Below are 25,163 nucleotides of genomic sequence, written 5' to 3'. Positions count from 1 at the left end.
CTCTGTCCCAGCCTCTCTCAACTCCCAGTTTTTCCTCATCCCATCTCACAGCTGACTGCATGACTTAGGCTATGCCTACACTAGCCCAGAAGATCGACCTGCTCAGACAAGACACAAGGAGAAAGGGAGGTCAACGGATGAAACTCTCCCAACCACCTTCTTCAGTATGACAGCCAAGTAAGTTGAGTGCAGATGTCAATTCTAGCTACACAATTGCCAATCGTGTATCCGCAGTCGACTTACTTTGCCTAGTGTACACGTAGCTTTAGTCTCCCACCACATCGTCCATGTCTTGTTACCACTCCCTGCCAGCTCCCACTCTCAGCCTCCTCCTCTTATTTCCACTCTTCTTTGCCCAATTGAATCCTTGTACTACCCCATCCCCAGCCTGGCACTTGTCCTCAACTTGTTAAAGTCAGGAGGGGCCCTCACAATTGCTGGATTCCTGTGCAAGGTGGTAGTGGTGAGGAGTGGCAGGGTTGGTGCACCCAGAAGATGGGGGGTTCTCAGTTGTCAGTGCTACCCAAACTGCACTGTGTCACACCCACATTCCCCCTCCCCCCAAAGTCAGCCCTTAGTGCAGCCCGGAGTGTGCTGTGCAGGGTTGTGGTGGTGATTTTAAGAGCCTGGAGCTCCAGCTGCTGCCTCCTGGGAGCATCAGGCCCTTCTGAGTTGCTGGGGATCAAGGGAAACTACGCCCTTTGACCTTCTCTGGCGGGCCCAATTAAAAGTCAAGCACTTTCCATTTCCAAGCTGCTTGGATCCAGCAAGAGAGCACTGAGAGCATAAGAAATTCCCTTGTTTCATTTCTGGTACTTGACACCACAGTGGCCCAAAACAGGAAGAGAAGCAATAGCAGGGAAGTCCTGTCAGCCCTGGGCTGGAGCATTCCCTATGCAAATTAAGCTTGTAGCTCCCTACTCTAAAAAGCATCTACTGATAATGTGCAAACAGATATTTTTTTTCTCCAAAGATGTATAAACATGACCCAAGTTAAGCAGCTTTTTGAGGGAACTGAAAAAGGCACACCGAAGATGTAAGATGACCTCCCTGCCAAATTTCAAGTCTTTATTCCACAGCATGAAGGTGCCAAAAATGAAATGATCGTACAAATGTTAACATGATCAAAATAATGTTAGTTTTTCCCCTAACTTTTTCTGAGAAATGGCTGAGCCATTTTATAGATAAAGCTCACAGTCAAATAAAATAAAATAAAATCACCCTAAGGCAGATACCTAGCATGGAAAATTTCAGCCTTAACGGTTAAAGTTCAGCAATGGTATGAGCAATTGAAAACAGTTTCTTATAATAGAAAACACTAGGCATTCTCAACTATAGGTGGCTTTACCTGAGCCACCTATTATATTTTTATACAAACTTTGGAATGACTACTGTGGGTATAAAACTAAGCAACTAGGCACACCTGAAGCAGCCATGCCATGTGTGGACCAGGGCTGCAGTGTAGCCCACTCCCAATATCCAGCACATATTCTACCTTAATCCTGAGAAGAAATGGCCAGTTTCTCTGAACTGCAAGGTACTTTTTTTTTCTTTTTCTTTTTTTTTTTTTTTTTGCTAGCTGGACATAATATTCACTAAGGAATAGTTTGAAAATACCAGTTAATTTCCACTCCTGACTTAAACAAGATATGAAGGCTTCAGAGGTAATAGGTTACTATGCAAACCTACCTGGCATCCAAAGTAATTTTTATTGCACAAACCACAGTTTCATGAGAATAGCTATGTTTGATATTATCTTCATACTGCATTTTTATTTTTCTTCTGTATTTTGCTTAGAATATATGGAAAATAATTAGCAAGAGAGCTCCAGGCACTGAAGTAAAAAATGTACAGTTCTATTTTTAAAAAAGGAAAATTTGTTACAAATGTCTAAGGCACACTGAATAAAAGAGTAAAGCTCCATTACAGACCCACCGGGGAGTGGAAAAAGTATGATCAGAATGCATAAGTAGCTCCTGTCCATTAGAAGATACTAAACCTATTCAAAAAGCATGAGCTGCAGAACAATTTTGCACATTGCATTGCACAGAATTTATTTTGGCCCCAAAATGACAGCAGGAAATGCTATCACGAGCCCACAACACGAGCCCACAACACTGTTTGGAGAGAGCAAAAGATAGAGCAACAGAAAATTGCATATGGTAGTAGAAGCAAAGGGCACTTCATAAGTCTTTCATACACAAAATCATGACATGGTACCCACTTTCAACACCGTACCATTATATCTTCTGTGCATGGGCTCATATCATCAGGAAATTTCTTAAGACATGGTGACAAGAACACATTAGCACGGCACTATTAAGGCCGGCCCCAAACCTCTAGTAGTCCTACTGAAAAGCAATACTGTAAAGCAAGGTCTTCAATGGAAGAAAAGGAAAAGGAAAAGGACCAGGACCATCTTCTGATTTCTTTTTCACCCTAATGTTCATCTGGATTTATGCTGGTGACTGAGAGACATCTTATGTGCAAGAGCAGGGTTTGAACCTTTTATGAATGCAAGTGCTTTCTGGGAAGATTTGTTGAAATTATTTCTGAAATATAAGGTAGCATGGTTTTTGTTTTGTTTTGCTTTGTTGTTATTCCACTGTGATAAACAGTACAGCAGTCATAATTTGAACTTCTTAGAACCAATAAAAGCAATCACCAGGGCAGTGCTATTCAACATGCTGAGCTGCCCAGGCTGCGAAATTAAATTTCACAGCCACATGCTGTTTAATATTAATAAGGCAAATATATACTCCACTACAGCACAGAAATGATTTAACTCTTATGAAAATACTAACCGCAATAAGGTCTCAAATGTTTTCACTTTTGGCTCAGAAGGTAGTTCTCAGTGAATCAATGAAGGGCTGCTGCTACCTTAATAAAGAGCTTGCACAAAACCTCTCTCTTTCAGACTGTGATGGACCCTCTGAGGTAACTACGGATTTGTATTTTTACAGGTTGGAGAGGAGATCAGCTGAGGAATCTGTTTGTTTTCCTCTTAAGCAAAAGCACTTTATCATACTTTTCCCACAATGATAGCCAAAGGGTTCATCATTTACTCTTGAATAAAAATAACAAGCGTACATCTCTATTGTCCCTCAGTCCATGTATATCTGTACAAGTGTGCAAGAAGTAACCCACTCCCTGACATAACCTATCCAGACTTTCAGTTTTTGTGAGTAAGTGAGTGATGTATGTCTGATCCAATCACCCTCCCCACCCACACACACACTGAGGCAGGAAGCTGTACAGAGTTGGAACCAAGGCTCCACCACCTGCACATGTTGGCTAATGGAGAGTGTAAGAATAGTGATTTAGCATTGGTCATTTACTCACATAGCTATTGTGCCCTTCCAGGGATGTTCCAGGGAAGGAACTGTGGCTCTGGGACCCACAAATCCTTTCCCTGCTGCCCCCTTACTTCAAGTAATGAGCCAGCCATTGTTGAGTCACCCCTTTTACTGAAGGTACTTTGACTCAAGAGCTCTTGCATCCTAGCTTATCCTATAATATTCACCTGGTATCACTGAAGTGTAACTATGTGTGCCTGTCCGTAAGAAAGTCCGGCACTTCCCATATTCTAGTGCATTCTGAAATGAAATAGATTTTTTTTAAAAGTTACTCATCAAAAATATTGTCATGAGACTCAGTGACAAAAAAGTATTACTCAGCTCTGGGTTGACCTACCAGCGGCAGGGAACCCCACTTTGGTCATTGAGTTCTATTAAGATGCCCCATTCAGAACAAAGCTATGGTGAATTTTGAAGAAACAAGGTTTAAAAATGTCACTATTAACTGTGTTTCCATATCTCCTGGTAAACTTTTCTCCCCTATTTTTAGGCTGATTGACATATTTCCTCACAGTGAATAATGCAAATATTTCCAGAATGCAGTGTGACTTTTCTCCAACTAAGGTATAAGGTCTAACTCTTTACTTTCTCCTATGTGCTTTGCTATTTTTTGTTTTTTCACCATAAATCCTGTCTCTTTTACTGCCTTGTAGTTTGTTACAAACCATCCCTTAGTCTTTTGTTGTTGGGTTTTTTTTTGTTTTTGTTGTTGTTTTTTACCCAGCTCTAACCCTTTTACTTCTTTTTTTTTCAAATTCAGTTCTGTGCTAGGTTAGTTATCTTTTTTTGAAGTTTAGACTCCAAAGACATTTCCCATGCTTCCCGGATTTCCCTACCAGGACCATCCATATGTTTTAGATTGCACCTGTCAAATGATGTTAAAGTTTACAAAACTTAAATGTAGAAAAAAGGAAGGATAAAGAATCAATACTCTAAAATGTCAACTACAACAACAAAAATGAAGATTTTCCCAACAGGTTCCATTCAACAGCTATAAATAGTTCTGTTATGTTTCCATCTGTTTCTAAATACCTGCATCACAGAACTGTTGTGAGGATTCAGAAATATTTGTTTTATAATCCTTCTGAAGACTAAATGTATTATATCCACTGCAAGATATGATTGCTTTCTATTTTGTATCTCTTTGTTAAAAACAACATCAAATCTAAACTATAAAAGCTTCTTTCATTGTCATGAGCTGCCAAATATCTTTGCAAATGCCATGTATCTAAATATTAAGTGCCAATTTCCTAGTGCCCTGGGCTTAAAAAAGAGTATATTGTTCAATGACTACACTAACAGACTGTTCTTGGTTCAGAGTAATGATTCAAAAAGTAGAAGGGAATGCATTATTTCATTCTAAGTAAAAGCAGGTGAACAAAGTGAAGCATGTTTATCTGTGCTATCTCTTATCCTGTTTTGAAAAAATTACTCTCTGATATTGTCAGAAACAGTTCTGTATTCAGGACAATATGATGTTCTGCCTTAGGGGGAGGAGAGGAAACACATTAAACTAGGATGAATGCTTTGAGATGCAAAGTTTCATGCAGCAGGTGATCCAGCAGCAGTTGATACAGAGAACAGGTCTCAGATATAAATTATCACACTGCAGAAGCCTACAAATTAAAGAGGCCACTGAGGCTATGTCTACGCTACAGCCATCTGCTGACAGAAATTACCTTTGGAAGATATCTTTCAAGAAAACTTCTGTCGACAGACTGTGGCCACACACAAATGCAGATTGCTCTGTCGATCCACTTTGTCGACAGAATGTCGCCAGACTGCCCAGCCACTCTCTCGACAGAATAGCCAACTGGAAACACAGCTGACAGGGCTGCCTCGTGACCCAGAAGCCCTGTCTGTTGACAGAGGCCTCGCCCCACCCCCCGAGTGTCTGAGAAGTTTTTTTATCAACAGATTCTGCGGAGAAAGGTGTTCTGCCTCATGAGGGAGAGGCAGAAGGCTGTCAACAATAGTGCTAAGTTCGGCTGACAATATGTTGACAAAACGCATTTTTAGTGTCAACACTCTGAGGGTTCTGTCGTAGTGTAGACGTAGCCTAAGGGAGTTGAGCTCATGGCTGTACGTGAGGCTGTTAGCAAGCTTCTCAGAGAAGAATTGTCTAGCTGTCTTTCCATAATTGGAGGGAATACAAGTCAGAAATGCAAAAGAAATAAGCAACCATGTTTGCATTCACTGAAATGGTTCCAAGGAAAGGATTCACAGATATCTGAGATAAAATCAGGCACCCAGATACTAAGCCAAAATGTGATAGAATCTATTTCAGAACTTTGAAGTACATCTAAACAGAAAGTCCACAAAAGTCCCATCAAAACTTAAAGGTCTTTATTTGTTATTTATCCTTACAAGTCAATTATATATATTAAAAAAAAAGTTGAGACTGCAAACTGTGTTTTGCAGAAAAATGTTGGTTCCTTCTCAGCTACAAACAGACAGTGTAGTTCATTGCCTACAGAACCAAAACAATGAAACTGCATAGACATTCTGAACTGTCATTTCTCTAGAGTTATTGCAGAAGTTTGGTGGCCTCAAGAGTGCAGCCACCAGCCACTCTAATAAATTTTCATAAAGTAATTAACAAATAAACCTGTACATATGTATGTCCAAATCATTGTAATTTATTTACATAGGATTTTTTTGCACACTCAAAATAACATACAGTTGCATTTTGGTGTCCCTGGCCCACCACAGACCCCCTTAATCTACACTGCCTCCCCGCCTCTTCACGGCTGCGTCTACACGTGCACGCTACTTCGAAGTAGCGGCGCCAACTTCGAAATAGCGCCTGTCACGGCTACACGTGTTGGGCACTATTTCGAAGTTGAAATCGAAGTTAGGTGGTGAGACGTCGAAGTCGCTAACCCCATGAGGGGATGGGAATAGCGCCCTACTTCGAAGTTGAACGTCCAAGTAGGGCACGTGTAGACGATCTGCGTCCCGCAACATCAAAATAGCAGGGTCCGCCATGGCAGCCATCAGCTGAAGGGTTGAGAGACGCTCTCTCTCCAGCCCCTGCGGGGCTCTATGGTCACCATGTGCAGCAGCCCTTAGCCCAGGGCTTCTGGCTGCTGGTGCGGCAGCTGGGGATCCATGCTGCATGCACAGGTCTGCAACCAGTTGTCGGCTCTGTGGATCTTGTGTTGTTTAGTGCAACTGTGTCTGGGAGGGGCCCTTTAAGGGAGCGGCTTGCTGTTGAGTCCGCCCTGTGACCCTGTCTGCAGCTGTTCCTGGCACCCTTATTTCGATGTGTGCTACTTTGGCGTGTAGACGTTCCCTCGCAGCGCCTATTTCGATGTGGTGCTGCCCAACGTCAAAGCTGAACGTCGACGTTGCCAGCCCTGGAGGACGTGTAGACGTTATTCATCGAAATAGACTATTTCGATGTCGCTACATTGAAATAAGCTATTTTGATGTAGCGTGCATGTGTAGATGTAGCCCACGGCTCCTAGGTACCCCATTGACACTGAGGGCATCACTACTCTCCCCACCTCCATTGCTATGATCTCCCTTCTGCAGCTTCACGTTGCCTGCTCATCCTAGTCATTTCCTCTTGACCATGGTGCCCAGTAACACTGGCCCTCTTGGAGCCCAATCAACCTGGACTGAAGTCCAGAGAAGGAGCTCCATGGCTGAAACGAAAGGAGCTGGAAGTAAGGGGGCTGAAGCTCAGGGCTAACCAACTGCTAAAGCCCCAAGGGTGAAAGAGGGGAGTGGGCTGAAGTGGATGGGGGTGGAAATTGAACTCTGTCTGAAATCGGGGGAGGGAGAGGGCTAGGGTCCTTCTACCCCTGGAGCTCTGGCTGAATTAGTGGAAGGGGACTGAAGCCTACAACTGGTGTCCCTAGGTGTTGCAGGGAGGAGGGCCGTACTCTGTTCCTTTCCCCATCACTGTCCAGGAGGCTGTTGTGGCTGCAGGAAAACCCCTGGTGGCTGTATTTGACAAACACTAATTTATTATGTGAGGATTATAATGATACTAGTCCTTTCACACGGGCTCTAAGAATGACACTAGTCAGGGTAAAATTCACTGATCTTATGCTGATGATGACGCTATATGGAAAAAGCCAACGTGTGTTGGATGCTGAGAGCCAAAGGCCACCAGGACATGTAGAATCCTGGATTATAGTTTTATACCACTGATGAAAATGAAAAAAAACCTTTCTGATGGCCATTGCTAAGGCACTAGAAATATCTACTCATAACAATACACATAAGCCTAATAACACATCAGCATGATTCCGATATACATCCTTTACCTAGACTGGTATTACTGCTTCAAGAAACGTATCATCTGGGGCAAAGTATAAATGGTTATTTGTAACAGAATTATTATGTAACAGTTGTCCTTTTTCTCTCAGCTACACAATCTGTCTTTTCAGTCTTTTGTGATTGACAGTATAGCCTTTTTTCTACAAAGGAATGTAGACATTCCAATGTCATACCTAAAGGAAAGGATTCAGATTATAGTCATAAAACACTTACGATTTTGAGTGAAAAAGGATTATCTCTAAAGCCTTGCAAATCATGAAAACGTCCACACATTTATCCCAAATAATTTCCATGTTAAATGCTCCCCAGCATCAAAAGGTTAATTATAACCCTCCAAACCAAGTATCACAAACTAGATGAAAGACATAAAGTATAAATATTTTTTGTAGAGAAAGAAAACACTTGAGCTGCAGGGAAAAAACAAAACCAAAAACAAAACTTCCAGCAGCTGAAAGAAGTTTAGGGCTCCCTCTTTACACAGCTCTCTTCTTTTATGGTCCGATCCAATTCCTACTCCCAGTAACTACAGTAGACTTAGGATCAAATCCAGAACACAAGTTTATATAAAATGCATATTTCATCAACGAGAACTGAGTTTCAATGCCAAAGGCAGTTTTGTATCGAAGGATTATTTGATTTATGCAGAACACAGAGTTTTAAATGCCAATAAAAGCTGGAAAAATAATTGTATTAAAATACGTCCATAAAATGTTGCAATGTATGACATTCAGAACAATACCATCTGGTCATATCTTAAAGCCAAATGAACAGAAATTATAAATTAAAAAGCTTCTAAAGATCTTGAATGGTTCAATTCATTTCAGGGTATGAATTAACATATAGATAAAGAATTTCTGCATTCTATGCGTAATAGGAGAAAGCCTGGAGTAATTTGTTCAGACAAGCAAACTATATATGAGAGGTTTCAGAGATAAACATATTAGTCTGTTTCAGCAAAAACAAAACAAGGAGTTTGGTGGCAACTTCAAGGCTAACAATTTAATTATGACGTAAGCTTTTGTGAGTTGCAACTCCCATCATCAGCTGCAAGTCATGAAAGCTTATGCCATGATAAAATTGTTGCCAAGAAGTCAGTGGCAGAGAAAGGATTCTGGGACATTTTTGTACATAGAAAGTCTAGGCTGCATAGTTCTGCCAACATAGTTGTATCAGCAAAGCCCCTCCCCACCAGTGGAGACCTAGGATGTGCGCAGAGAAGGAGAAGACCTGCTGGCACAGCTTGACCACCTGTTTAGATGACATCAGCTATGCCTTCAAGAAACTCTTCTGTCAGCATATTAACGTCTATGCCAGACATTTTTGCGCGCTTAGTTACCTTAGCTAGGAGGGCATGACTTTGACACTCCCAGCTGATAATAGCTTTATAATGTAGACCAGGACCTGTACTACTGCTCTAACCCCTGTACACATCCCCCCAACTCTACTTCTCCTTCAGCCCTAGAATTTCTTTTCTGCTACCCTTAGCACTTCACTTCTTTTGGCATGCTACTAATGCTCTTCCACATATGCTGGAATTATAAGTAAGTTTGTGTACATCAAAGTCTTTTATTCTCAAATTACTGGATTCCTGATTAATTTGAGGCAGTTCTGTGTAGTCAGGGGGTAAACTGCAAATTTGTATCCTAGAACAAATGTTCAAGGAGTTTTCAAACAAGACTTTGCAAGCATATTATCCAATATCTTAATTATAAGTCAGCCAGTTCTCCTGAAATAAGTGTAGGGAAGCCCAGTTTCATAGCAGCCTTCAACTTCCTGTAGATGGGGTGTTTCAAAGAGGATGGAGAGAGGCTGTTCTCAGTGGTGACAGATGACAGAACGAGGAGCAATGGTCTGAAGTGATTGTGGGGGAGGTCTAGGTTGGATATTAGAAAAAAATATTTTACTAGGAGAGTGATGAAGCTCTGGAATAGGTTACCTAGACAGGTGGTAGAATATGCTTCCCTAGAGGTCCTTAAGTTCCAGCTTGACAAAGCCCTGGCTGGGATGATTTGGTTGAGATTGGTTCTCCTTTCAGCAGGGGACTCAATGACCTCCTGAAATCTCTTCCAGCCCTGTGTTTCTGTGATTCAGTGTTACAATATGAACCAAAATACTGGCAAAAGGAATGGACCAAATAGGCAGAAAAAAATACTGATGCTGCAGTGAATTAGTACTTCAACAAGCCCAAAATTCAAAAGCATTTACCATATCATACTTCAGAAAGCACCTCAGTTAAAATTACAACCTAGAACCATCTAGAATCGTTAATATGATTAAACTACCAGATTTTCTTACCTGCTGAAGTAGGCTCCTCTTCATAAGATTCTAAGCGCAAAAAAGAAAAAAAGAAAGAATAAGAAAAGTTATAAACAGTTGAAGAAACCCAAACAATGTTGCTATTGAAAACCTGAGTTAAATCCTCTGTGAACTTATAAAGGTGCGTGCATGTGATGTGCACCCCCCAACCTCTGTCTCCCATCTTCTACATATATCTCCTGTGTAAAGACTATAGGATAAAACCTCACATTTTTGAGCAGAGGATATCAGTCACACTTTTCTGAGACTATATTAATTAAAGGAATACTCTCAGGATTTTTTGCTGTTCTGTCCTAAGGAAAGACCAAAAGAGAGAAAAAAAGATAGGAGTTTTAGACCAATGCTTGGCATTGGTCTAACTCTGCTCCTACTGAAGTTAATGGCAAGTCCATCTGTATTTCATAAGCATACACATACAGGGGTAGAGCAATTGTCAGATAACTAAGACTGTAATGGTCTGTTTTAAAGGTTGATTACCATAACTCCTTGACAAGCTAGAAGAACTAAGAGCGTATAATAAGAAGGCAAAACATTTAGAAGCAAAATCTCAGTCAACATGATATTAACCAACACTGCTTAAAATTAACTCATTTTCCCCTTTGCAGTCCAAGCAGCATTCAAGGATATCCAGGGCAAAAATATGCACACTTAGAATTGCTTTCATGCAAAAGGCAAAGATCTAATTTTAGCTGTCATTACTGTATTTCTAAATCCTGGGCATGACTGAGTTGGAAATACGTATTAAAAATTAAATATGAATAAATACAATATGAAATTCCACAGCTTTATGCACACAGTGGTTTCTTCATCAAATTAGATACACAGCTAAAATTATCCTGCTGTCCATGACAGAATTTCTTTTATCACCAATAGCTTGAAAGGCCATGTCTGGAAAAATAAACTGCTTTTAATAAGCCATTGGATGTCATTTTTTAATTGTTAGCAGCAACAATATGAATAATTCAAAACTAGAAAAATAAACCATCCCTTCCTATGTAATTGTAGTATAGTAAAATATGGACTGTCCCTGTAACGGACAAGCTTTCACACCACATATATACATAAGAAATGCCCAAAAAGAAGATATGTATTTATTAATTTAATCACACTGTTTAGTGTATCAGAGCTGGAGGGCTCATCAAGTGGCAAGCCAGAATCATTTGTCAGGTTATTTGAATAAGTACTGTGTAATATAGTATCTAAATATTTTATTATACTTTTGCCTTAAGAAGTATTTTTAAGAAGACATCCTACATTTTTTCATCCCCATTCAAACGTGTCAGCTCTCCACTAGCCGATAAGTGACTGATAAATAAATACGTCACCATCAGAACACTACTCCTGTGATTACCAGCAATTTCTATCCTAAAGTTATGTTAAAAAGCTATTTATACAATGAATCTCAGCCATAACAGAGGAAGGAGGAAAAACTAAAAGTTGTAACTACATCGCTTCCCACTAAATCTGCCATTTCATTATGCCTGGCAGTAGTTTGGTATGATCAGTCAAATCCTTCTCCCATTGACTTCAGAGAAGGGTGGAATACCTGAAATGGCCTAGATTGAGTAGCTGGGAAGATCCAGATACCGGGACAGGGATACCTCCACCAGCATGTGAAAAAAGCCTGCATAGAGGTGTGGCATGATAATGATTATGAAATATCTGGAGATGTAAACACCAAAACTTTACTAGTTTTCAAAATAAGGTTTTGTTTAATATCTTTATTCTTTTTTACACTGGGGAATTAACAAAATATGAGATATGATGTCTGGTAAAACAAAGATTTTATTGTTGTACTCTTAGAGCAAATTTGATGCATGTTTGTTGTTACCTGCATAACTCACTCATGTTTTGGTCATAAGTAAGACTATCATCCCAAATGCATGCTTATAAAACACATTCACAGCCACAGAAGAAATAGGTTTGAACAGATGATAATTGTTTAGGGTATATCATATTACTGTTAGGAGAGTGGCTATGAAAATGAGACGTTGCAATGTTAGCATGGGAGTAACTGCGACAATACTTGCATTAAGGCTTCACTGTTCAACAATTACAGAGACAGATGTTTTCAGAAGTCCAAGCAAACTCAGCCTGAGCTCTGAGGCATAGTAAATTGGAAATCTGTTGAAAGGGCCGGTTCACTAGTGGCTTTCATTTGCTGTATATTGAAGAAAGGGGTCATCAGAGAGTAATGCTAGATCTAGTTGCCTTTAATACTTTTTATTAATATTTTGTCAGAAAGGCCAAGGTGCGTGATTTGGAAGAAATGGTAACATTGAAAAGAAACTACCTACAGGGTATTCTACATATTTAAAGTTATGTAAAATGCATCAAACCAGGCTTCATAGCTGTCAACATTCCATAGTATGCAACTATTATGGATTTAACTTCATTTTCAAATAAAAAAAATTTATCTGAAAGTTTTCTTTCTTTTGTACTATGATTTAACACTGACAAGCGTTTCTGAATAACTGCAGCTATACAATTATTAAAATCACAGCTGGGAGATGTATAAAAACAAAATGTAACTCTTTCAAGAAGGTTAATTTCAAAGTGCTGTTTAGATAGGTTCATTGCACGCCTGAAATAATCAATCGGATAACTGACATTTTGTATATTATAGTTAATGGACACAGGAAGGTTGCCCATGTTGATGTTACTAAACCGGTCAACAGCACTCAATGTACCATTGACCATCAAGGTTTATTGCCTTGCACATCGTGTTTGCTGGTATGGGTATACATTTTTTCCCCTTACTTAAGACCTCCAACATCAGGGGGTGGAGGGTGAGAAAAATAACGCATAGATCTTTTTTTTTCACCTCCCCCTATTCAACGTGCATACAATTACATAGAGTTGTATTGTTGAAATGAGCAACAAAAGCTGTCTGTATGGCATTACTATTATGCTGTGCATCTCTTTTTTGTAAAGCCTGACTCTGCTCTGCAGTGAACTAGCTGAAACACAACCTAGATAAGACATAAATGGCAGAAATTATGCCAGATGTTCAGGGATGCACTATTTGTCTACAGGGAATGCAGAATCACTTGTTTCAATATGGCTTGTAATGTTAGGGTAACAGTGGATACTTCAACAGTCAGGAATTTTCAAGTAATGGCATTGCCCCTTTGCAGCTACAGCTGGCCATGTTCTGGCTGTCAGCTGTCCCACAGCCTTGCATAACCTGTGGCAACATGTTCCACAGAACAAGACAAAACAAATGCTCTCCCCTTTTCCACCTCTCTTCCATGATATTTCAATACACAAATAACTGTCACAAGACTAGCCTCAATTTTTCAGAAATAAAGACCAGCCAAGTCTTTATTAAAATATAAAAATATTTAGTAAATTTCCACACTAAAAATTCCTTCTTATTTCTTCTTATGAATGTCTTAGGCAACAGAGCTCAGATGGTTCCCATATAGAGGAAGGCAGAACAATACTGCCCACTATGGCCACGTCTACACATGCACGTTACTTCGAAGTAGCGGCACCAACTTCGAAATAGCGCCCGTCACGGCTACACGTGTTGGGCACTATTTTGAAGTTGAAATCGACGTTAGGCGGCGAGACGTCAAAGTCGCTAACCCCATGAGGGGATGGGAATAGCGCCCTACTTCGAAGTTGAACGTTGAAGTAGGGCACGTGTAGACGATCTGCCTCCCGCAACATCGAAGTAGCGGGGTCCGCCATGGCAGCCATCAGCTGCGGGGTTGAGAGACACTCTCTCTCCAGCCCCTGCGGGGCTCTATGGTCACCATGTGCAGCAGCCCTTAGCCCAGGGCTTCTGGATGCTGCTGCGGCAGCTGGGGATCCATGCTGCATGCACAGGGTCTGCAACCAGTTGTCGGCTCTGTGGATCTTGTGTTGTTTAGTGCAACTGTGTCTGGGAGGGGCCCTTAAAGGGAGCGGCTTGCTGTTGAGTCTGCCCTGTGACCCTGTCTGCAGCTGTTCCTGGCACCCTTATTTCAATGTGTGCTACTTTGGCGTGTAGATGTTCCCTCGCAGCGCCTATTTCGATGTGGTGCTGCCCAACGTCGAAGTTGAACGTCGACGTTGCCAGCCCTGGAGGACGTGTAGACGTTATTCATCGAAATAGACTATTTCGATGTCACTACATTGAAATAAGCTATTTTGATGTAGCATGCATGTGTAGACGTAGCCTATAGGACTTACTAAATGAAATTCTGTATCTGACATTTTGGAAGAGCTCAGGTTGATTATACGATCACAGTCCTATTCCCTGCCCTTAAAATTCCATGAATTTCTTGGGAAAGTATCAATATTATTGTTTTCATAAGCATTCCATTAATTTAACATTCCACATATTTTTTAGTTATTGTGTTTAATATCCTTGTTTTATTTCTGTCTGTTATAGCAACAACGTCATGTTTTTTGTTGTTCTTGATGACTGAAATTAACATGAACAACAAAAGAATACAAGTAACTGAATGAGGCAACCCAGTGCCTACTGAAGAAATCATATGCCTGACTGCAAGATAAAAACTGTAATGATTTGTTTTAAAAATAATTATCTGGTACTCACACCCATTCACTGAAGCTCTGCCGACACCAAAACAAGTTGACTTTAGAGCAGTAGTTTTAAAACTAGTGGCTATCTGTCCTGGGTGAAACATCACATCACTGTACAAATATACTCCAGTGTGTATTGTGTGAAGATACAATCAAGGATTAAATATATAAAGGAAAAATAATAACAAAATATACAAGTGTGATACCTAATGCACTAAAAATGATAATTAATATTCATCCCTATGTACACAGGCCTATAAACTATAAAGCAGTCTCCACTGACATTTTATAAAGCTTGAACTAAAATACAAATAAAGACCCATTTAAGTTAAATACTTTCAGATTTTTGTTTAGTCTTTTTTAACTAAACAGGCACTTGCTAACATTTATTATAGTTAACAGTAGAAAACTCAGTCCATTATATCCCCATCTTCACACACACAGAAAAGCTCTCACCTTCCATACTGAAATTTTCCATGTTATGTTTTGCTTGTTTGTTTATGCATTTTGAGGAAAATTTTATCAAAATCAATTTGGATGCTTGTGTGTGGTTGGTTAGTCAAAAAAAGCACAATATTCCCCACGGCAAAAAAACTCCTACTTTTATTCTACAGTCGTTTCCACCTACCCCACCAAGATCTCAACATGCAATTGTGAAACTTGGAATAGGTGGATATATAATTAGTTTTCCTTGCGTGTACTTAGTGCCTCTGTTTTGGGGCAAAACACAATGGGCAATATTATAAGCGATGGGGGAAAATCTTTCTGGGCTGCATATAGTATGGCCACCCAGCAAAAGCCTAGCAGCACTAGCTTGAATCCAACTAGTGCCCGAAATCATAGAAGCAGACGTAGCTCAGTACAGGTTTCAGAACAGACAAACAAACTGAGTATGTAACCAGACTCAGCTCACGCTACATGTCCTGAATACATTCCGAGTAATTATCAGTGCTTCACACTCAAGCTGGAAGGGCGTGTCTAATGGGGTCCCACAGGGATCAGTTCTAGGTCTGGTTCTATTCAGTATCTTAATCAGTGATTTAGACAGTGGCAAAGAGAGTCCATTTATAAAGTTTTCAGAGTATACCAACCTCAGAGGAGTTTTATGGGCTTTGGTGGACAAAAAGTTCAAAGCAACTTTGACAAACTGGAAAAATGGCTTAAAGTACATAGGATAAAATTCAGTAAGAAGAAATGAGAAGTACTCCACTTAGGAAGGAATAGCAGTTGTACATACAAAATGAGAAATGACTGCCTTGGAAGGAGTACTGCAAAAAGGGATCTGGGTATCATAGTAGATTGCAAGCTAAACATAATTCAGCAGTGTAACACTGTTGCAATAAAACTGCAGGCATTATCCCAGGGTTCAGTGTGGTAAGACAGAAGTAATTCTTCTGTTGTACTTTGTGCTGATTAGGCCCCAGGTGGAGTATTGTGTCCAGTTCTGGGTGCTACATTTCAGGAAATATGTGGGAAAACTGGGGAAAGTCCAGAGAAGAGCAACAAAAATGATTAAAGGAATAGAAAACATAAACAATGAGGGAAGACTGAAAATACTCTGGACTTCTTTAGTATGGAGAAGAGAAGATGGAAGAGGTACATGACAACAGTCTTCAAGTACATAGAAAAGACATGTACATGTGTGAGGGAGAAAAGCTATTCTCTTTAACCTCTGAGTATAAGAGAACAAGCTTAAATTGCAGCAAGGGAAGTTTAAATTGGACATTAGGAAAAACTTGGCTAAGAACTGGAATAAATTTCCTGGGGTGTCTGGGATGATCCCCATCACTGGAGATTAACATTAGGTTAAAAAAATCTGTAAGGAATGATCTTGAGATAATGCTTAGTCCTATTTTGAGTGTATAGGACTGGACTAGAAGAACTGTTAAGGTCCCTTCTAGCCTTATGTTTTTATGTTTAGTACATTACAGTTGCACAACCAAAAATAGAAAAGTCACAAAGTGCACAAGTTAAGGTGTGAAGAGCCACACTGAATGGGTCAAGCTGCATGTTTACCACATTCTCTCTTCTAGTTTTGCTCATTCAGGACCCAGACATAGCCTTTGCGAAGTCTATTAGGCTATGTTTACATGGTGCCCTAACCTCAAATTGCAAAGCGCAAATCGCATAGCTTATTTCGAGTCTTATTTCTCTCTTGTGCCAAGACAACTGCTCATAATTGCAGTGACATCAGTTTCAAAACTACTGTTGGCACAGTCTTGCCCTGCAAACCCCTTGGGCATTATGAACTTTGCCTCCTGAGGTCCAGGAAGAACGTAGTCACCTGAGACCACTTTGTTTTCCCCTCTCCCCTACTTCCATTACATGTACAAATTTTAAAAAGAAAGAAAAAAACAGTTTAGTATTAGAGGATCTGATCTTTTTTGTTGACCTGCTTTATGTCAGTTCCTCAAGGATAAACTAAATACTCTGTAGTCATGACATATACCATGTTACTTTTATATTAAAAAATGTGTTTTAAAGATTTTAATACTTGTGTGAGAGATATTCACCATTGTAAATGAAAACGTTATTGACTTTAGCAGAGTGAGAGAAAGAACAGTTTGTATACTGTTATGGCAAAGTAATTTGAAGTTTCTTTCTTCAAATGACATTTTTCCCCACTAGAAAATGTATGGGGCCATAACAGAGCAGAAGGTTTTTTTTTCTTCAAAAGAATTTGTGAGAATTATTGCATTTTACAATAAACAATGTATTTTAAGAGGCTGAGTTAATTACTGTGTACACACAGTATTCAGGAAGGCTACATTTACACTGTGCATTTGTTTTTAAATATTTTACACAATTTGTGCTACAAAAATTCCGCAAATTATTTTGAAATACTTTACGGCGAACTTGCTGCTGTCCAACCAGCACCCAAGTTTGGAATAAGGGGATATTTTGAATGTTCTGTTACCCCTTGTATGATGAAGGATAGCAGAACCAGAATAGCACACCCGAAATAGTAGAACTATTTTGGGAGTCGCAAAAAACTGCGGTGTTGCTATTTTGGGATGCATTTGTATTCCAAAATAGCACCCACAGGGTAAACATAGCCAAAGAGCATAACCCATCAAACACTTCTATGACTAAACAGGAGACATATTCAAGAAACCAAAATGAAAAATTATGGTTATAAATATTAATTGGAAGGGAGATTCTTCTGTCTCCTACTTATTCCATTCTTGAAACTGGTGGATGTTATAATTTTCTGTTAAAAAGAACCACACAGCTAGCTTATGTACTGTATGTACCTTGCTCATGTGTGTAAATGCCTTGAAAAACATACACACATCACTCACAGGAAAGTCCATTTCTAATTCACACACACAAATGTATACACACAGACATATTGAATATATATCCATTAGCACACACAGATATCTTAAAAAAGATACACACACTCATATATGAAGGGTGGTGAAGGGAAATTCCTGCATGCTCTATGTCATATGGCAGGGCTAAAGTGAAACACCCAGAGGATTTAATCTTTTTCACTTATATGTGTTTTCAGTGAATCTATGCAGTGCCCTAGGGTCTCTGTATGAAAAGTACTTAATAAACGTGAAAATGATTTACTGAATTGATATCTCCAGTGACCTGCAACAAATCAATAAAACATGTCTATTGCCTTGCACCAGCTGTGCTTCTTATGCCATATCCTAGCTCAGTAGCAAATTTTTACATGGTCTCATTTAACAGTATCAGAAACATAGAGGCCAGTTCAGATCTGGAATAATAGGGGTGCAACTCTACTGAAGTCAATGGCACTGTAAGGAAAAGTTCACCAGAGAAATGGAAATCTTGTCCAATAAAACTTTGCTTGGATGAAATTTTTTTCCACCCCAAATTGGGACAAACTTCTATAACAATTTTTTTCTCCAAAGTGGAGTATTTCTGGAATACCTTTTTGGGAGAGCAAAAATGGATTTTTTGGTTGCTGAATAGCTGATGGAGATGACTTTTGTCAATGTCACTTGCATCTTACAAGCAAACAGAGCAATTACAAAGAAAATTCTGGGTGAACAAGCATTTATCACATGCCAAAATATACTATATATATATATATATATATATATATATATATATATATATATATATATATATATATATATATATATATATATATGTATGTAGGGGGGATGTTTTCCAAGGGAACATTTCTATTTTATATAGAAGGGAATTTTGTTCAAAAATTTCTGATGGAAAAATCTTCATCTGCTCTACCTGTAACCACTTAGATAAGGTCTAAATGTGGGTTAATGAATCCCAGATAATTCCTTTGTAACTAGGGTCAAGATTTCAGAGCAGCAAGTGATCATGTAAAATGCATTAGCATTGAGCTGTGACAAATGTAGAGCATAAGTACAAAGAGGCTTAATGAAGCTCTAGCCTATTTTCCAAAACACACTACTCTGTGATTACCTTCAGGCTCTGACACTGTGTGAGGCTTCACAAGCCCAGGGAAGGTCACAAGTCCTTTTTTTTTTTGCAACAGTATATTGTGGGTGAAGAAATGTCAGCCAAGCCACAGAAAAAAAAAATTCTTTCCTCCTGATACAACTGAACTAATTCCCAAGGGAAAGACAGCTCAAATTAATGAGCTCTGCCTTCCTTCTGTAGATCTTTACACCTGATTCATCAGGCAATTAAACTAAAATTATCAGAGGGTGGCTAAGGGAGCTGTGTTTGTCCATTGACGGATTACGTCCCCATGACAGCATGAGTGTGGACAGAGTTCGATTGTCCAAGGCCAAGTTACCCAATTTTTTTTCCACTATAAACAAACAAGCTAACCCAAAAGACCCTCCATGTATTTTCTGTGTATGCTTTTCCCTTCTCTGTGTTTGATGGCCTTTGCCCTCAATCCTTATTATAATCACCTGGAACCCTTCATATTTTGGTGGGTTCTTTTTTTGTTAAATTCTCAGTGCTCCATTGATTATCATACTCTATCAAGCAAGCTCAGCCTTTCCACCAGTAAAATAAGTTAGTGGTACATACGGAAGACATTTGCTGACATACTCCTAACAAGGCAATGAAAATGGAAGAGAATAAAGACTTTCACAAAAGGAAGAAAGGGAATGGCAAGCAGCAAAACAGGGCTGTAATTTACAGACGCCAAGTCAAGAACAGTAAAGCTACTATAGGTCATTTTTTGAACAAATGGAACTCATAAGAAATACAAAGAAATGTCTGTTTATTATAGATAAGGACTTAAATTAGACTTGAAAGAGGAAAATTAAATTAGAGGAGGGGCAGGGAAAGATGATGCCTTTTCCTTTCACCCTGATTCACCAGTCATTAAACAATTAGCAAACACTCTTGCTGATGAAAGGCCTAATTCTGCTCAAAATGCATTGCTGTTATACCAGGGGTCAACAACCTTTCCCAGGCAGAGTGCTGAAATTTGACCTTTTGACCTCTATGTACGGTCCAAGTGCCAGGGATAATTTTTAAAGTCTCTGATAGTCCTACTTACAGCATGGTGGGGTCTCCGGCCCCAACTCCGCACTGGTAGGGGGCTCTGGGGAGGGGGGATCTGGTCCTAGCCCTGCACTGGTAAGGGGGTTCTGGGTAGGAGGGCCCAGTTCCAGCCCCCCACTGGTAAGGGGGCTCCAGCAAGGGGTCTCCAGCCCCACCCCAGACCTGCTCTGCTAAAGGAACTCCAGGGAGGAGGGCTGCAGCCCTAGCCCCACAGCAGGCGACTCCATGGCAGGGCTCCAGCTGTAGCCCAATGGAGAGGTATTCAAGAGGAGGAGTCTAGGGCTCTGCCCCTGAAAAGGGAGCTCGGGGGACGGGGGAGAAAAGGGGGGCCCTGGCCCTGGCTCTGGCCTGCACCAGAACTGAGGCTGGGGGGCACTCTGGCCCCATGGAGGAGGCTGGGGGAGGGACAAGGGGGGCTGTGGTCCTGCCCAACAAAGAGGGGGCTCAGGAAGAAGAAAGAGGTACTCTGGCCCCAGCCCTGCACCACAGCTAGGGCTCCAGAGGAGGCCTCCAGCCCTGGCCCTAGCCAAATCCTGCGGCTCCATGCTCTGGCCCCACACTGCAGAGGGGACCCTGTGCGCCAGCCCCGACATCATGCAGGGGCAAAGGAGGGGTTCTGCCCCTGTGCTGCAGCAGGGGCTCCATCCTTGACACAGTGGCTGGGTCTCTGGCCCAGTGAAGCAGTTGGGCTCCACCCCCGCACCTCCCACCGAGAAGGCTGGGAGGGTAAGGGGAGCTCTGGACCCGGCCCTGCAAAGAGGGCTCAACACTCCAGCCTCATGCCTTGGCAGGACTCTGACCCGGTCCTGTGAAGGAGGCCTGCAGGCGAGGGGAAGAGGAAGCTCCGGCCCCATACCATGGTGGGGGCTCCAGCCTCAGCCCTGTACCACAGCAGGGCTCCGGCCCTGTGTTCCCACCCCCTCCCATGGGGGGCAAGGAGGGGTGGGGCTGGAGGCACTGCTGCATGCCACTCTAAATTGGCTCGCATGCCAAGAGTGGCACGCGTGCCAGGGGTTGCCAACCCCTGTACTGGACTGCACAAACAAACTTCCATTGACTTCATTTGGATCCAGAGGAACCTTCTAATAGCAAACGTTCTCCCTCATTGTGTATTCGTGTATGGTAACTATTAAAAAGGAATGTTGCTAACTTTGCACATTTAAACAAGACTCATAACATTCAATCTTTTAAACATCACTGCATGTTTTTTTAAATTTCTAGGAAAGCCTTTTATCTCCTTGGCCATTGGGTCACCAAGGATGAAACCTTGGATCGAATATATTTGGCCGCAACAGTTAAAAATAATGGAATCCATCTAACTTTGGATTGTCAAACATTTTTAGCACTCAGTTTTCTCTTTCAGAGGTTATATGATGAATGCATTAGTCTTCTGGAAGAATCAGGCAGACTTGCAGGCAGAATTGTTTCTGTGCATCTCAAATTAATCCCAATGACACCACCAGTAAGGACAGAGCTAATCCACTGCTTATGCTCTTGCTGCTGACCCACGCCAATGTGCTCAGCAATGAGTTAATGAGGCTCCTGCAGATGTTCCTTCCTTCATGCCAGCAAAAGCAGGAACTGAAATTAGATGTCAGCTCTCTAAAGCCATTAGAACTTTCCTTTTAAATTACAGGCTCCATAGTCATATTTTTGTAAAAAATCAAATGGCACTGACAAAGCAATTTCCATATGTGCAAAACTAATCCAAATTTTTGTATACTTAGAGTGTCTATAGCAAGTGAAAACAGACTGTAAAAATGTTGTCTGGTCTCACAAAAAACTAGAAGCAATGAGAAGCATCTAAGCATGGATACGTTGCTCTCCACAAAAGTACAGCTGCACCTTAAAACCTTTGTCTTCTGTGCCTTCCTGCATGTGGTCTCCCCAGTGGTAGAAGTAGTAACCATTTTGGCTATGTCTAGACTGCAGGCTTCTGTCGACAGAAGTTTTGTCACCAGAGTGCGCGTCCAGACTATGGATCTCTTGGAAGAGATCTGCCGGTTGGGAATGTTCTTGTCGACATCCCTGTACACCTCGTTTCATGAGGAAAATGGGATGTCTCAACAGAGGGCTTTTTCCTGACATTTGGCCCTGAGTGGACAGGCCAAATGTTGGAAAAGCTTCTCCCAACAGAACTGTTGGCAAAATATAACACAAATTGCGGTGTGCAGTTTGCATATCTTTTGCAAACAGTTCCTTGCAGACTAGATGCAGCCTTTGAGTAGTAGAAAATTATGACTGACTTTCACCTAATGGGTGTTCCAATGCATTACGTGCTGTGCTTTTCTGCTTTACAAATTTTTAGGCTCTGAACTCCCCACCACCTGTGTACAAGCTGACCTTGTCTCAGTATAGAGCCATGGTGATTTCACTGCCCATGGCAAATCTATGCCAATGAACAATATTGCAGGACCGGAAACTTGGTTAACAGTGACAATTCTCTTGACATCAGTGGGAACCAGATTAGTCCATGTTGTCATTATCACAACATGAGCTTTTCACAACAGAATGGTTGATCTGACTGTGATTACAGCCTTTTGTTTTTACACAGAATGTGAGGTAAAAATGGAACCCAAAGCATTTTTCACACTGTGAAAATGATGCTTTCTTTGCCATCAAAATTAACCACTTTGCACACCTACAACACACAGGAAAACATCTTCAATGAGAGCTGAGGTTTCTCTCGTTTCTTCCTCAATAAATGTATTTCCATGGTAGAAAACAAATTTTTGGGTTGGGTATAAGTGCCTGGAAACTGAGCATTATTCCTTTTCTTAATCATCCAGTGGGTCAACCTGCTGTGTCATCTACAAAATAACCTTTTTAATGAATGCTTACTGTTAAACTAGAAGATTTACCCAACATTGTTTAGGTCCTTAACTAATTTTTGTTTTTTTTTTTTGGAAAATAAAATGAAAATATAGATGCTGTGTGTGACTCTTTGCTCTGGGGTGAAGCTGGGGATGAGGGGTTCAGTATGCAGGCTGCCCCAGAAAGAAAGGACTACCCCAGCCCTCTCTCACCACAGCAGCTTTGGGCCAGGTGAGAAGTACCTCCATGCCCACTGCAGCTCCAGCAGGGAGGGAGGAATGCAAGTCTCCCTGCTGGGGCAGACTCAGGTTCATCTGCCCCCTGAGCTCCCCAGTCAGAGTGAGGAATGCAGCAAACTGTGCACCTTCCCCTGGCTCCCTGATGAAAGGGAACAGTTAGCAATGTTCCTGTACCAATATAGGGTAGGGTTCAAAGGGTATAAGGAGGAGGCTTGGGGAAGTGTGGAGGAGGGGGACCAGGCTCCCAGCCAGCCCCTTTCACCTGCCTGATGACTCTGTCTCTTTTCTGTATGGTTTGATGAGAAGCAAGCCCATTGCAGACACATCCGGACCCTCACTTGCTTAAGTTATGATAAGAGGCAGCTGCATACCAAATGTGATGGTCCTATCTTTTACCATTTAGGAGCAGTTCTCGAACAGGCAGACAGACTCTCTACAATAAATAAAAGATTACCTCTTTCCATTAGAACTTGTTGGAACACATTAGCTGTGTCTCCATGTGCAAAAAACTTCAAAATAAATGGCCCTTTTTCGAAAGAGCGGGAGGAGCGTCCACACATGTAAACCGAAAGAAAATTGAAAGAATGGGTCTCAGACTTCGAAATCCGAACCCGATCCCGTATCAGGAAGATCGCTCCCTTTCGAAATAATAAGTTGAAAGGATACACGTGTAGATGCTCCACAGTCCGCTGTTTCAAAATACAGGTCCACCATGGCGCCAATCAGCTGGAGCACGGGGCCGCTCCAGCCAGCAGCAGGGGGGCTCTATGGTCCCTGTGTTCAGCTGCCTTAGAGCCGCACACACACAGAAAACCCGTGGCAGGAAGCTGAGAGCATGCTAGGAGCAGCCTGCTCATGCGCTTCAGCCTGACACTCCAGCACCCTCATGGCCAGCAGCCAGCACCCCCCCTCCGAGCCCCCGCAAGGCTCCCAGGGCTCCCAGGGGGAGAAAAAAAAAAGGGCTCCCTCCTGGACGGAGCAGGAGCTGCAGGACCACCTCGGCCTCTGGCTGGATGAGGAGGTCCTGCGCCACATGGGCGTGAAGCGGCGCAATGCCGCAGCCTTCGGCTGCCTGGCAATGGGACTCCACACCAGGGGCCACCTGGAGCGTACTGCAGAGCAGGTACACTCCAAAGTAAAAGAGCTGTGCCAGGGATACACCCGGGCCAGGGACCAGGCCGGACGCTCCGAGGCAGGACCAGCGACGTGCCTCTTCTGCAGGGAGCTATGGAGCATCCTGGGGCCTGAGGAGAGTTCACCCCCCGTAGCTTTCCTGGACACCTCCAGGGATGAGCTGCAGCCAGAGGAGGAGGAGAAGCAGCTCAGACTGGGAACCTGGGAGGGCAAGGGGACCACGGACTGGTCGAGCGAGGAGGGGGAGCTGACCATCGCGATCCCCTCCGTCTCCTCCAGCTGGGTGACCGAGGGCCAGACATTTCTGGACGTCGCCAAGAGACCCTCAGGTACGTCCAGGGAGGGGCACACACCTACTCCACAGGGTGGGGGCGACACAACAGCTAGGTGCCCGCACACAGAACCGGTGGCCCTGGGACGCACACAGGCCAGCCCCCACATGGGATGCGGCACCCCACGGTGCCACACTAGCGACGCCCAGCACCTGCCCCCAGTGGACAGCGCCGTAAGCCACACAGGGGTGGTGGCAAGACAGTGCTAGACAGCGCCCGGGGCCCGTGCACCGCAGGCCAGGAAGGGCCACCTGAGGGAGAGACCCCTGGAATCACACCCAGGCTGGGAGGCCCGGTCCCAGAGAGGGCCGGTTGGTGCTCCCTGGAGGGGTCAGTGTCCTTTGGGGGGTGTGGGAGCCCCATGGGGTGAGCTTGGGCGGGTAGGCCACAGCTGGGTCCCTTCCATACGGGGCACACTACTGAAATGCTCTCCTCTCCACACAGCCGCACCATCTGTGGGCCAGGAGAGCCCCGCACCATCCCTCGTCCCGGAGAGCCCACCCACCACCGTCAGAGGTGTCCGGACTCCACCCCAGGAAGCGCACCGTTGGGGCCGTGGCTGGAGGGTCCCCCGCCGGGCTGAGGAAGACCCAGACACCCAGCGCCAGGCCAAGATGGCCGAGGAGCACCTCCAGCCTGCCCGGGCCAACATGGAGTGG

At 42.4% G+C, this 25,163-nt stretch overlaps 1 protein-coding gene across 1 annotated transcript in view; it reads right to left on the bottom strand.

Moving 5' to 3' along the window:
- The window catches only part of EDIL3 (EGF like repeats and discoidin domains 3), a 404,956-nt gene that overhangs the window by 233,127 nt on the left and 146,666 nt on the right, over positions 1 to 25,163 (bottom strand). Inside the window, exon 3 of the mRNA XM_074995366.1 lies at positions 9,942 to 9,971. Coding sequence (XP_074851467.1) covers positions 9,942 to 9,971 — 30 coding nt within the window. The remainder of the gene's footprint in view (positions 1 to 9,941; positions 9,972 to 25,163) is intronic.

This window comes from Carettochelys insculpta, chromosome 5 (genome assembly GCF_033958435.1).
Source record: "Carettochelys insculpta isolate YL-2023 chromosome 5, ASM3395843v1, whole genome shotgun sequence".
In the NCBI taxonomy this organism is placed as follows: Eukaryota; Metazoa; Chordata; order Testudines; family Carettochelyidae; genus Carettochelys; species Carettochelys insculpta.
Note: the sequence above shows the minus strand (reverse complement) of the source record. Positions and strands in the feature narration are given on the sequence as shown.